General features: G+C 34.6%; 2 protein-coding genes across 2 annotated transcripts; both read left to right on the top strand.

Annotated features, from left to right (window-relative positions):
* The first annotated feature begins 560 nt into the window (after window positions 1–560).
* LOC131058056 (putative germin-like protein 2-2) lies at window positions 561–1252 on the top strand. The gene is made up of 2 exons (XM_057992092.2): window positions 561–618; window positions 717–1252. The coding sequence occupies exons 1-2, from the start codon at window positions 561–563 to the stop codon at window positions 1250–1252; spliced, it is 594 nt and encodes a 197-aa protein (XP_057848075.2).
* Window positions 1253–13252: 12000 nt separating this feature from the next.
* Window positions 13253–13944, top strand: LOC131058057 (putative germin-like protein 2-2). Its single transcript, XM_057992093.2, has 2 exons — window positions 13253–13310; window positions 13409–13944. Exons 1-2 carry the CDS (start codon window positions 13253–13255, stop codon window positions 13942–13944), a joined length of 594 nt encoding a protein of 197 aa, XP_057848076.2.
* The last annotated feature ends 1384 nt before the right edge of the window (window positions 13945–15328 follow it).

The raw sequence follows: 15328 nt of genomic DNA, 5'->3' as shown, positions 1-15328 counted from the left end.
AAAAGGGTACAAAGCATGGACAGTCTTTAGGCCAATATCCAACTCCAAGAAAGAAACTTTCCTCTCATACCGATTCTCCCACGGTGGAGAAAGATTTATATATTGTTTCCTTTGAAGAAGCCCACCGTTCCAATTAAGTCTAAACAATTCCACATTACTAAAATGATGGCGATGGCGAGAATACGTGTAAGGCAGGAGGTAAGTTGATCTTGAGATAGGCATACGCAGCAGGGCAGGGAGAAGATAGAAAATTTCAACGTTAATGAAAGGATGGTGAGAATACATCTGCGGTAGCAGGCGAGACAACCACATGCAGTAAGACTTAGTGTGACGTAAGGAAAAGAGCAACAACTCTGGAAGGATCCGTGAAATATACGGAGTCAAGATGAATTAGTCTTTGCGGAGAGTTATGGTTTGGGCTATATAAAGCGTGTAATGGGTTTGTAATAGACATTCATATCCTGATCTCTTGTGTCTGCGTTTCTATTACAATGGCTAACCGCATGATTTACTTCACGTTGGGACTTTTTCTGTTGATATGCTGTTACAGCGACAGGGTCATGGCAGGGGATCCGGATCCCTTGCAAGATTTCTGCGTTGCAGATGAGGAAAGCAACGGTGAGTGAGAATATTTATACATAAACAATGATAATGATTTGCTTATTAGACGAGTCGAGTTACTAACAGACAGATTGATTTGATCTTGTTTTAAACAGTTTTGGTGAACGGGTTCGTTTGCAAAGACCCAATGCAAGTTTCAGCAAACGATTTCTTCTTCCGGGGACTTGGGCAGGCAGGGAACACCGACAATGATGTGGGCTCCAACGTAACGATGGCGAACGTTAAACAGATACCAGGCCTCAATACGTTTGGAATATCGTTGGTCCGCATCGACTACGCAGTGGGTGGAATAAATCCTCCTCACACACACCCAAGAGCCACCGAAGTTCTTGTTTTACTGGAAGGCCAGCTTCTTGTGGGTTTCATTGACACCAGCAACAAATTTCTCAGCAAAACTTTGGAGAAGGGAGATGTGTTTGTGTTTCCAAAGGCACTTGTTCATTTCCAGCAGAATGTGGGGCATGAAAATGCAGTGGCCATAGCTGGATTGAGCAGCCAGTTTCCCGGAGTTCAGACAATCGCCAATTCTCTGTTTGCGGCGAATCCCCCTCTCCCCGATTCCGTTTTGAGCAAGGCCTTCCGCATCACCCAGGAACTGGTGAATTACATTCAAAAGAAATTCGCATACTAAACAAAACAAACAAGAGGTCTCCCAATGAAGACCGTCTTTCCCAATTCTTTTTTCTCACCGTTGAATAAAACTATCATTTTAGGGTTATTGGCGTCCTCTTGTGCCATTCATAGCATCTGTTTTGGACATCAGCATGTCCTCATCATATTCCAAAGATTGAAAATTAACCGTTGAATAAAACTATCATTTTAGGGTTATTGGCGTCCTCTTGTGCCATTCATAGCATCTGTTTTGGACATCAGTATGTCCTCATCATATTCCAAAGATTGAAAATTAAATATTGATGTCGTTTTGTCCCTTTGATGACAACATTAAAATTTCACTTTGCTGTAACACATTTTAAGGTAAGTTGTAAGCGCATTTTGAATATAATTTCCAATATCTCAAGGTATTTGTTGATTGATACGAAGAAGATAAAAGTGTCGTCATATTGAGAAATTGGCAATCGCATTTCCATCAAGAATAAGATAATAGATATAACTCATACATTATCAGTGAGATCTGCAAATATCATAATCTTCTACTTTTCCCATGCATTTATAAATGATCTAATAAAATAGAGCTTCATACATCAGTTCATTCTAAAGCTTCACGACCTCTTCTTTCATGCCTTCGATGTCTATATAACCTATGTCTTTGAAGCTTGCTCATTTTCATTCTATGCAACTACTGCAGATACTCAAATTCTTAAGAAACTGCAACAATAATGTCTTGAGTTGATGAAAAACATAGTACATGCTCACAACAAAAAAGAAGCATATTTCAAATACATAAATCTTATTCAATCAACATACTCTTTATTAAATAGTCTTGTGGTATTACAGGGGTGACATATTGTTATAAATCACAAAGGGGTGCGAAATATTATGTATAACATTGTAGGCACAAAATTTGACCACATACAAAATTTCAAGACAAGTGGAAGGTGTAGATGTAGAAGATACCAATTTTGGCTTTCTGAATGTTCACATCAGTAGCATAGTGCATTGGATCGGCACATAAGTGAAGAGAACAAAAATCAGCGATGGTGAGATTAGAATGGAATATTCGATTTGATTATCGATCGGTTGGTATTGGAGAAAGTTTTCTACATGATTTATTTAGGGAAGTGCTAATTTGTTTTAGACAAGTGCATGTATTTTATTCCATATTTGATAGCTAGGTGCATGTTTTTTATTCTAGGTTTTGATTGAGGTTGACAAGGAAGTGAACGCTATTTGGTTGCATAGTTTAGCTTGGGGGAAGACATTGAAAAGAGAGACTATAAAATAATGAAGATATCAATCAATAGATTTGGATGAAGAAAAACGTCGAGTAATAAGATGGTGCAACACTTGGAAATGGAGATTCTAGATTTCAACTCATGGAAACATAAGTTTTGTCATTGGAGAGAATTAGTCAATGAGCGTAGAACTCGAGCATATTGTTAAGCAAGCTCTTTCCACAAGAATACAATATTGTACGAAATTACATAAGTGCTAGGTAATGTCCACTTTGTATTTAAGACTCAAATTGAGAAGTTGGCTTGTGAATCTTGCATTTAATTGATACTAGAGATGAGGGTACAACTCCATTCTTTTCAATATTTTTTATTGGGTTACACCAAGGAAAGTTCTAAATCACTAGTCACTATTTTATATTCTATTGAGTCCTACACGCTTACTTTCATTTTATGCCACCAGTATGTATATGTGAGCATTTAAGAAAACATATAAAGCACATTTTAAGTGATAAAAACACAACCTTTGCTCATATCTACAAATAGAAGCCGAGTTTAGTTACATGAACCACACGAAGCATTACACTCCTTGCGCACTCCTGGTCTTATGGAATTAGAGGAGTCACATTATGGTATGAAGCATAAAAGGGCGCGAGTATAACATCGTTGGTATTTACATGAGAATGTACACAATTGCAAGACAAGTGAAAGATGTAGATGGAAACACGTTAGAAATAAAAATGTCTATTTTTTTCTATATCAATGTTGGTTTCAGTACCACCAATTTTATACCAATACAATATGGGATCATACCTTAAAAAATGTTGGTTTATGTAGCATATATAATCATACCATCTCATAAATCAATGTAAACCTTGAAATGGAGGAAACAAGATCCTACGATTGACCAATGTAAGCTAGAAGATCTTAGTTGACACAACATAATTAGTAATAAGAATAGGACTAGTTGTTGTCTTTAAGGAAGGGATACGAAATTAGGTTCCTGTTCCTTTTGTTGCATGAGATGGAGACAGTGAAGTGTCTATAGATGAACTAGTCTAACAATGGTAAAATGACTAAGTTTTATAGAATGTAGTAGATACAAGATGAAATATAGAAAGAGTAAGACATATCTGAGATGGAGACATAGAGAGGAAATTGGGACTGTAATATGAAGCTAATTGTACTAGAGAGAAACGTTGGAGATCCGTGTCTAAAGTTGAGGGAAAATTGAGAGATGATCGAAAATGAAATCGACAATATTTGATCACTTGCCTCTTAAAAATATGGGTCAATGACTGCTGGGTGCCCTGTTCTTAGGGTTTTCGTTCAATCAATGTTTTGTGATGCCTGCTAATGTCTGGTCTACTTTTCTTTAACTTTCTTGTTATCGGATTTGGACCTGTAGATAGAGAAAATTGGGAGAAATGGCTATTTCATATAAGGGATTACCTTATCCAAACCGCGTATTAGTGTTCTCTCTTCAACAATGATAATGATGAGATAGGATGCATGCCCCCACAAGAAAAGAGGCTAAGCAAATGATAAATGGTGAAATGATGACACCTTATCTTAGGTACGAATTACATAATACACTTGATCATAATTGCTATAGCATATATTTCAATGATTGAATAATCAAATTGGGACTTCTTTATCGTTTCGCTCCCTGAATGCTTGATTGACTAGGTTTTTTGGTTTTCTATATTGAGTACATTGATTCCTAGAATGGGAAAGGGAGTTGTGTTTATATGAAGTTCACACCTTTTCGAAACATTTTGTTGTGATGGGACAACAAAACAAATTAGATTCATGCAAATTACAAGGTCCACTTTCATCTCTCAACAGTTGAGCCTATTTTAGCAAAATAGGGGTGTTGGGTGCACTAGTCCTTGAAAAATGTGCTAGTTAAAAGTTCACCAACAGGGGAAATAACCTGGTTTTCCAAAGCAATCTGAACATTAGGTACACACACGAATAAACCAGGCACACACAAAAAAATAGAAGAAAACCACATAGAAAACCATGCTGAAGAAGACCGTAGTCTACAAAAGGATAAACACTTGTGCAAGAGAAAACTCGTGACTTGTGCAAAATCGACGAGCTCCAAATGACCTTTTTGTGGGTTTGAGCAATTTCACTTACTATAGATTAACGTTTGCTCGCACCTCCATGAACCCAAAATAGCCTACGCCAATTTTTCAAGCTATGTGTTGTTAGTGTATGATATTCTAACTAGAATATTCTTCTATGTAAGTTTGCTAGATGGTTAGTTGTTAGAATAATGCCTGGTTATGTTAATCTTATCCATGAAACATTACATGATTCTAGATAGCATCTGATATTATAGGTGGAACTGTATTAGATATGTATTTTTAATCACCCCTAAGTTGATCAAAGATATTAAGAGCTTATCATTCATCTCAATCTGTGCATTTTCTTTTTTTGAGCTCCACTAGTTTTTTGGTACTCACATGTTTGTAATTTATTTTAATTATGACTGCAGATTTATAGAGGTTTTGATTGAGGTTGAGCATCTGAAAGGAATGTGGATTTGTGCCATAATATTTTTGTGTTCTTGTGAGGACATGATAATCCGAAGGTGTTTCTACTGTGATTTTAAAAATCCCGATGAATTGAAGTTTATAAAATTCATCGTATAAATAATAAAATAAAAATAGGAGATTTTATTTCATGGTTGATTAGTGTATTTTAAATTATATATATTTTTTATTAAATTGTTGATCATGGAGACCAAGTTGACAAATTTGAAGCTCTACTGTAGGGCGATTTTTTAGGAACACATTATTGTGTGGATAGTGGAAGCGCTTAATTAGCTAAAAGATGATTTGTCTTCAATTTTAATAAGACGATCAATTATTTTACTATGGTCAATCTGCATGTGTAAAGGTTTGGGATATTTTATTAAAAAGCCGATCCTTGTGTGCTGGCTTTTTGGCACTTTCTGGTGTGGTAAAATTTGCATAGGCTGATCTTTTGGCATAGATATTTGATTTGAACTAGTGATATAAAGTGGTTGTTTTGGCATAAATTGTTGGATATTGTTGGTCATGCTAGGATATGTTGTGGTCATTGATGTCAACATATTCCTATGATTTTCTCTGGTGATTGCAGATTGGGAAGATTTTCTGATCCGGTTTGTAGTGATGCTTTGTTGATCACTGTTTCGCAGAGTTCGGTATATCCTCTGGTATATTTTGGTGTGATCAGATCTGGTGCTGAGATTTTGGGATATTTCTTGGGAAGGTCTTGTGTATCTTAATTTCAGTTGAATCATGATTTGGTTCTCCGCAAGTTATCTTTCTTCCTGGCCGTTGTTGATTGGTTGTGTTCTTTAGCTTTCAGACGTTGACCGATGAAGATTTGAAAAGTAGTGTTGGTGCAGCTATTGTGGATGATTCTAATGTGCTTGCTGGTATTTTTTTTAATTATGTCCTATTTGTTTTGGCAATCTGTATTTATCGTTGTGTGAGTTTTTGGTGGTTTCTATCAACCAGTGATGATTTGTGTGTTATGCACCATTTCTGGTGGTGTAGCGTGTTGCGATTGATCTTTGCGTGATTTTCGGTGGAGTTATGTGTTTGGGAATTTGACCTAGAACCATGCTATGCTATGTAAACCACTATATTGGTCTGGTGGTCAGTGTTTGTATCGTGTGATGTAATTTTTTAATTGAGGGTCGAGGGTTTAGCCGACCTTGTTATCAAGGTTGATAAATTATATATATAGGTGATATAGTCATGTAATTTGGTTGTTTGATGTTGTGTCTTCATTATCAGAGAGAGGTTTGTGTGCGAACATGTGATGTATCCTTCGATGTTGAGTTTGTGGTGAGATTCTATTTGGAGATGCTATTCTTTCCGTTCATTTCTTTCGAATTGTAGTCCAAATCTTATTGCGAGTCAGTGAGACTTCCCTAAGGGTTGTAGCCTTCCGAGCAAATATTATTTGAGCAGTGAGCTCTAGGCAGTGTGCCTGAATGCATGTGCATTCCTCATTGTAATATTTTCACATACTATTGTAGAGTATCATCTTACTGTGGGTAGGTTCCCACCATGGTTTTTCGCTTAACTGGGTTTTGCGCATCAAAATCTTAGTGTTGTGTGTTGTGCTATTAATTTTCTTATCTGTCTTATTACTGCAGTTTATCAAATCTGTGTTTTGCGGTAAAGTTTGTTATTCCGGTGAAGACTGATTCACCCCCCTCTCATTCTTCCCTCTTGGCTGTTGTTAACATAAATATTGTCAAATCAAATCAATTTTTGGTCAATCTTAGAGTTGCATATGTTGCTTATCTATTTTTGCATGAATTTTGAACAATTTGAATAAAACTGTTTTGTCTTTCTCTATTAATTTTTCCTTGCATGAATGTCATTTTGGCTATTTACAAGGCCGCAAGACTCCTTCTTGGTCTAATTTTTAACCTTTTTTTACCGTTACTTGAGTTCTTCAAGGTCATGTTTTGCACCACTTAGACCAGTTATCTAGCATTAGAGGGCATGTGGAGATTTTGTTTTGCCTCATGGCCTCATCTAGTTTTACTTTATTTTGGTAGTCACGTTTGCCTTTTTAGGCTATAGTGTCCCTTGTTCCATTGCTGATGAAAAGATCCTTTGTCAACTATGAATCTTTGTTACATGAATTTTGGATGAGAATAATTGCTTCCAGAGATTTATTCCTATTACAAGCACTTTTTTGTGGAGGCTTTTATGGAGGAAGACAATAATAGTTCCTAGTGCATATTTTGTGTTCTTTTTGCCCCCGTATTGTTTATGCTCTTTCCAATTTGGTTATTTTAAAAATTGTTCACATATTTTAATGATGAAGTATCATTTCGTGAATTATACTACACAAAATGTAGTAAAGTTTCATCATCTGGGTGGTTACATGCACACACATCTAGTGTAGGTTTCATTCAAAGCTTTTTGAAAAATAAAACTTATGAAATATAAGTTACTAATTAACCATACAATCTCTTCAACAATTCCTCCAACTGGTAGCCAAATGATGTTACGTGCATCTAATTTTTTTGACATCATACCAACTAGAGAGTAACTATGCAGTTATTGTCATGAGCCTATTTCATAAATTACAAAATAATTTATACTTATTTATTTATTTTTCATTAAATTTAAAACAAATTAAGATAGAAATTTTTATTTGAATTAAATATACATTATTATGATAAAGATTTTTATAAATATATTAAATATTTTATTGAAAAGTTTTTTATAAATTATATAAATATGTATATTAAAATCATAAATAAAATAGAAACTCTATCAATTAGAAATATTTTAATTAATATAATGAAATGTCATCACACACAGGCATAGAATCCCAAGAAACCAACATCCTAACAAGCTAATATCAACTCTAAAATTTATCTAGAAGGAACATTCAGATACACTAACAAAGTCTAAATACGTAGTTGTTGTTGGTGCTCCAAAATGTTCCTTGTATTGTAATGGATTAGTCATATATGTATCCCACAAAATTATGATAGAAACATTTTACATCTACCACAATGAAAGAATAGATAACAATACTAAAAGTATAATAAATGTAAACCTAGGTATTTTGTCAATCTCCTAAAATATTATTCAAGAAAAAGATAACTGATATGAAAAAAATTACATGTTATAAATAGTTTTAGAAGAGTTAATCAAAGCTAGAAACTTGATTTTCAAGAGGATGCAATTTGAGAATATGAGCCATCACATCAAGCAATTGGATGATGTTGAGTGTCGACATATTGCTAGGGAGACATGCAAGCTAAGGTGGTGCTTGATCATCATAGACCAATTCAGTGATGCCAAGTCAGTTCTTGTAGGTGTATTGAACCTAACTCATCAAAGGAGGAGCAAGTGACATATGGCATTACATCAAATATTATTCAATGTACCTAATCTCATTTCTCATTGATCCACATTCAAAGAGGGACATGTGCCCAAAGTGTTGTAGTTTTCTCATTGGTTAAAGTGGTTGTTGTTATAACTAGCCCTAATTAGGGTTTCATGGTTAAATCTCGGCCATTAAATTCAAATCAATCTCGGACATTCATTTGTATCAAGACTTCTATATAAGGTTTGCCTTCTCATTTTTAAAGGTTAATAGGTGGATAATAGAGTAGAGCAGAACTGTTAGAAAGTAGAGTAGGAGGAGGAAGCTAGAGATTGTTTCCAAGACTTGTTGAAATTAATACATAAGTTTTGTTGAAGATATGGTGGATGTTTGTGCTGTCTTTCTACATTTTGCATGGGTTCTTGTTACTTCTCAAAGTTAATTGAATTTTACTGATTATGATGGAGAAATGCGAAGATATATGATGAATTACTTAGTGCTCATACCATTTGTTATTTGTTGATTGCAAATTGTAGTGCATGGTTGGTCTAAACCTCATTGTTGAAATAGTTCGATTTTTTAGTATTTTTAAAAATGTAAAAAGTTCTATATATTATTATTTTTAAATTATATTTTGAATTTTAAAAATAATTTGTTTAAATTTATTTTGAAATTTTTATCTATTAATATTTATTGCTTTTAAAAGTTTATAATATTAAAATAATTAATTATGTATTTAAAAAATTTAATATTAAATTATATGTTTATGACTTCTTAAATATTATTCTTATTTAAAGGAGAATCTAGACCAATAGAACAATTTAGATTAAATTAAACTTAATGGTCGTTGGACATAAAATCGAAGCTATTGTTAATTCAGTTTAGAATGTGATTATTAACCACACATGTCATTAGAGGGATGCAAGGTTGTATGGGCTTTAGGATGACTTGACCTTATTATGTGTGGTCATAAGGTTGTTTGTAAAGCTAAAGCAAGGCAAGTATGGATATCGAGAAAATAATTATAGTGTGTAATTTAAGACTCCCAAATGTGAGAAATAAATACAAACAAGAGAAGTGTTGAAGTATACAACTTCTATGTAACTTCTTCCCTTGCCACTCTATCTACAAAATTCCTCAGATGTATTATGTACTGAGAAGTATAAGTGGATAATGCACTAAAGGATAGTGCATACGTGACAAAACACACAAAATGAGGTTATACATGGCAATTACAAATAATTCAATACTATGTTAATACTATTACTATTGGTTCAAAGATTTACAAAAGGTATAACCACCATACTAGGTGTCAACCTATGTTAACATCTTCATTAACGAGTTTGAATTACAAATTGGCCCAAAAATATCCCTCCCTCCCTCTCTCTCTCTCTCCCCTTTTGTATCTTTGTATCTCTTCTTTTCTATCCGTTTCTATCTCCTAATCTTTATCTTAATTTCTCCTTATCCCTCTACAACTATATCTCTCTTTATTTGTCCTTTTCATCCTCTCTCACTCTATCTAGGCACGTCTCACTCTCTTTAACCATCTATTTCTTTGCCACCTCCCTCTCTTCATTTCCATCTCTAGCTCTCTCTTCCTCTGTCACCCTATCTCCAGACATGTCTCGCTCTCTTTATCTATTCATCTCTCCCCTCTCACTATTGCAAACATAACATGAGCCTATTGGTAATGGAGTTCAATTATCTTTTGATTGAAAGGTTTTCTTTCACTTATGTTTGGTTTGTATTAATGAATGCACAATTGATTCAAAGTTATCCCTCGCTCATTCTCTCTCCCCCTCTCTATATATTTATCTCTTCTATCTCTATCTATTTCTCTCTCCTCTCTCTTTATCTCTTCCTCTCATATCCATATCCCTATTCTTCTCCATATCTATATCAATCTCGATCTCTATCTTCCTCTCTATATTTATCGCCTAACTCTATCTCCTCACTCCTTTATCTTTCCCTCACTCTTCCTCCTCTATCTCTCTCTTTATATCCCTATATCTCCCTCTCTCCTTCTCTCCCTATTTCAAACAAAACATAAGAATATTGGTAATGGAACTCGATTATATTCCCGGTTTAAGGGTTTTGTTTGATTGCATTTGTCCGTTTAAGTAGATGCATAGTTGATTTGGATCTATAATTTTTTCAAATGTTGAGACCTTTGTTGAATAAATAATATCATTTACTAAATGGTTTGCTAATTTATCTCACGTGTTGCACAAATATATGAAAAAATAGATCAATTTTTTTTAATAATCATTCCACATCTATTCGGCATACATATTGCACACCAAGGTGCAATTGCTAGTTGTATATTCTTGACTTTTCTATTACACCATATCATTCAATAAAAAAGAGAATAGCGTTGATGGAAGAACCACAATCATCTGTAACCGCATAGGCTACCCATGCCTATTTGTATCACCTCCACATAGAAAAGTACCTAAAACCATGCTCTCTACATTAATAAACATTTTCTTACTTATGCAAACCATGTCATTAAAGGGTCCAAAAGTATAGGGATTCATTCAAAAAATATTCCTCACTTAATTGCATCCAATATTAGATCACTCCCGGTGTCCATGCTCTTACATGGATGTAGATTTACCTTTCGTATTAGTCATTTGTGGAAACTCAATGGGGAATTGGAGATTGTGAGTGTGGTATGAAAGACAAGGTAAAACCTATGAGAGATATTAAAAAAAAATGTACTCGAGTAGTTATCAAGAAAACTGAGATTATACTAGCGTAAAATATGACCAAACTGTTTTATTGACTTGCTCTTCTATAATATGAACCACTTATTATAATCATGAATCGATCAGGTGTAGAATTTTATTCCCCCTCTCACTCTATTTGTTCCTTATATTCGATTGTTGATCACTTTGATTTCTTAATTGTAAAAAGTTCATTAGTTAGCCACCCTTATCCAAAGAGAGTAAAAAGATAATTCTTGATAGGTAAACAAGGGATCATGGAACTAAACGTTTCCCAACCAAGAATCATCCCAATATATCACTTTTAACGCATTTTTTACTTCTCAAATTGAATATTTTTTATAAACTATTTATAATTGTCATATTATTTGATATAAAAGAAAAGAAAATTCAATCAATATAAATAAAAATAAATAAAATGAAATGTCTAATCAATATGAAATACTTTTCTCATATATTTGATTGAAGTAAGAGGAAAAAAATAATCTTTAATATTATATTTTCCTATTTAGTTACCCCAAACAACTAATTCATCAAAACATTAAGTTAAAAAAAATATTAAATAAACATATATCTCACAAAAATAATAAAAAATAAATCATCTAAATCAACTGTATGTACTTTGTTAAAAGGAGAATCGAGAGGACAATGCAGTCAACTGGACGAAAAGTTTTGGTGTCGAAAAATGGAAATAGACAGATCTCAAACATTAGAAAAAGTAGTAAACCTACTTTATTAAAGAGAATTCACTCACCTAAAGGTAAAATTTTGATCTCCAAAACTGCTAGAAAAGACACCTACTTCATTTACAACAATGCACTTCATTTACAACAACACACTCACCTAAAGATTAAATTTTGGCCGAGTTCAACTGTAGATGGATGTGAAAGAGACAATCTAAGCAACGCACTCAACGCAACGTGAGCAATGTTTTCGCACCCATCAACAGTTTGAGAATGAAGGCTCTTTTCTCTAAAATATCGCGGTTTACATTCATTATAGTTATGAGTATTGGAAGCGGTACGATTTTTAGTCACTGTTGTACCTTGACCCAAGGTAGTTCAAGATGCATTCAAACTACTCACCCATGACATTCTGAAAATCAGACATCAACGTCTTAATAAGGTTATATCCTATAGAGGTGATGGATTCTAGTGAATTGTAATGTCAAAACCGGATTCTATTTCCGCTACCCATCTACCCTCTAGGGTTTGGAAAAATAAAACGATCTTAAATAATTCTAAATACTAGATCCCTTGGACAACATGGTCTCTTCCAAGATGGGATTCTCAACACCACCAAAAAGTTTTTTTTCTTGTAGAATACCTCTCCAAAATCTATCTTCTTATACATTTATCCTCCATAAATTGGTTCTTATGTTTGCATATGTTGTCTTAAACCTATAATTTAGGTCTCCAAAACTGCTAAAGAAAAGTAATACACCTACTTGACTTCAAAATTGTAGATGGATGTGAAATAGATATTCTAATCAACGCATTCAATGTAAAGTAAATGAACATAAGTTATTTTGAGCAATGTTTTTCTGTCCTAGAACATAGACAATCTGAGAAATAAACATTGAATAACATAAATTAATTTAAATGACGAGAGATAAAAATCTCATTGAAAAAGGGTACAAAGCATGGACAGTCTTTAGGCCAATATCCAACTCCAAGAAAGAAACTTTCCTCTCATACCGATTCTCCCACGGTGGAGAAAGATTTATATATTGTTTCCTTTGAAGAAGCCCACCGTTCCAATTAAGTCTAAACAATTCCACATTACTAAAATGATGGCGATGGCGAGAATACGTGTAAGGCAGGAGGTAAGTTGATCTTGAGATAGGCATACGCAGCAGGGCAGGGAGAAGATAGAAAATTTCAACGTTAATGAAAGGATGGTGAGAATACATCTGCGGTAGCAGGCGAGACAACCACATGCAGTAAGACTTAGTGTGACGTAAGGAAAAGAGCAACAACTCTGGAAGGATCCGTGAAATATACGGAGTCAAGATGAATTAGTCTTTGCGGAGAGTTATGGTTTGGGCTATATAAAGCGTGTAATGGGTTTGTAATAGACATTCATATCCTGATCTCTTGTGTCTGCGTTTCTATTACAATGGCTAACCGCATGATTTACTTCACGTTGGGACTTTTTCTGTTGATATGCTGTTACAGCGACAGGGTCATGGCAGGGGATCCGGATCCCTTGCAAGATTTCTGCGTTGCAGATGAGGAAAGCAACGGTGAGTGAGAATATTTATACATAAACAATGATAATGATTTGCTTATTAGACGAGTCGAGTTACTAACAGACAGATTGATTTGATCTTGTTTTAAACAGTTTTGGTGAACGGGTTCGTTTGCAAAGACCCAATGCAAGTTTCAGCAAACGATTTCTTCTTCCGGGGACTTGGGCAGGCAGGGAACACCGACAATGATGTGGGCTCCAACGTAACGATGGCGAACGTTAAACAGATACCAGGCCTCAATACGTTTGGAATATCGTTGGTCCGCATCGACTACGCAGTGGGTGGAATAAATCCTCCTCACACACACCCAAGAGCCACCGAAGTTCTTGTTTTACTGGAAGGCCAGCTTCTTGTGGGTTTCATTGACACCAGCAACAAATTTTTCAGCAAAACTTTGGAGAAGGGAGATGTGTTTGTGTTTCCAAAGGCACTTGTTCATTTCCAGCAGAATGTGGGGCATGAAAATGCAGTGGCCATAGCTGGATTGAGCAGCCAGTTTCCCGGAGTTCAGACAATCGCCAATTCTCTGTTTGCGGCGAATCCCCCTCTCCCCGATTCCGTTTTGAGCAAGGCCTTCCGCATCACCCAGGAACTGGTGAATTACATTCAAAAGAAATTCGCATACTAAACAAAACAAACAAGAGGTCTCCCAATGAAGACCGTCTTTCCCAATTCTTTTTTCTCACCGTTGAATAAAACTATCATTTTAGGGTTATTGGCGTCCTCTTGTGCCATTCATAGCATCTGTTTTGGACATCAGCATGTCCTCATCATATTCCAAAGATTGAAAATTAACCGTTGAATAAAACTATCATTTTAGGGTTATTGGCGTCCTCTTGTGCCATTCATAGCATCTGTTTTGGACATCAGTATGTCCTCATCATATTCCAAAGATTGAAAATTAAATATTGATGTCGTTTTGTCCCTTTGATGACAACATTAAAATTTCACTTTGCTGTAACACATTTTAAGGTAAGTTGTAAGCGCATTTTGAATATAATTTCCAATATCTCAAGGTATTTGTTGATTGATACGAAGAAGATAAAAGTGTCGTCATATTGAGAAATTGGCAATCGCATTTCCATCAAGAATAAGATAATAGATATAACTCATACATTATCAGTGAGATCTGCAAATATCATAATCTTCTACTTTTCCCATGCATTTATAAATGATCTAATAAAATAGAGCTTCATACATCAGTTCATTCTAAAGCTTCACGACCTCTTCTTTCATGCCTTCGATGTCTATATAACCTATGTCTTTGAAGCTTGCTCATTTTCATTCTATGCAACTACTGCAGATACTCAAATTCTTAAGAAACTGCAACAATAATGTCTTGAGTTGATGAAAAACATAGTACATGCTCACAACAAAAAAGAAGCATATTTCAAATACATAAATCTTATTCAATCAACATACTCTTTATTAAATAGTCTTGTGGTATTACAGGGGTGACATATTGTTATAAATCACAAAGGGGTGCGAAATATTATGTATAACATTGTAGGCACAAAATTTGACCACATACAAAATTTCAAGACAAGTGGAAGGTGTAGATGTAGAAGATACCAATTTTGGCTTTCTGAATGTTCACATCAGTAGCATAGTGCATTGGATCGGCACATAAGTGAAGAGAACAAAAATCAGCGATGGTGAGATTAGAATGGAATATTCGATTTGATTATCGATCGGTTGGTATTGGAGAAAGTTTTCTACATGATTTATTTAGGGAAGTGCTAATTTGTTTTAGACAAGTGCATGTATTTTATTCCATATTTGATAGCTAGGTGCATGTTTTTTATTCTAGGTTTTGATTGAGGTTGACAAGGAAGTGAACGCTATTTGGTTGCATAGTTTAGCTTGGGGGAAGACATTGAAAAGAGAGACTATAAAATAATGAAGATATCAATCAATAGATTTGGATGAAGAAAAACGTCGAGTAATAAGATGGTGCAACACTTGGAAATGGAGATTCTAGATTTCAACTCATGGAAACATAAGTTTTGTCA

The sequence above is a fragment of the Cryptomeria japonica genome, unplaced genomic scaffold (assembly GCF_030272615.1).
Source record: "Cryptomeria japonica unplaced genomic scaffold, Sugi_1.0 HiC_scaffold_84, whole genome shotgun sequence".
Lineage (NCBI taxonomy): Eukaryota > Viridiplantae > Streptophyta > Pinopsida > Cupressales > Cupressaceae > Cryptomeria > Cryptomeria japonica.
Note: the sequence above shows the minus strand (reverse complement) of the source record. Positions and strands in the feature narration are given on the sequence as shown.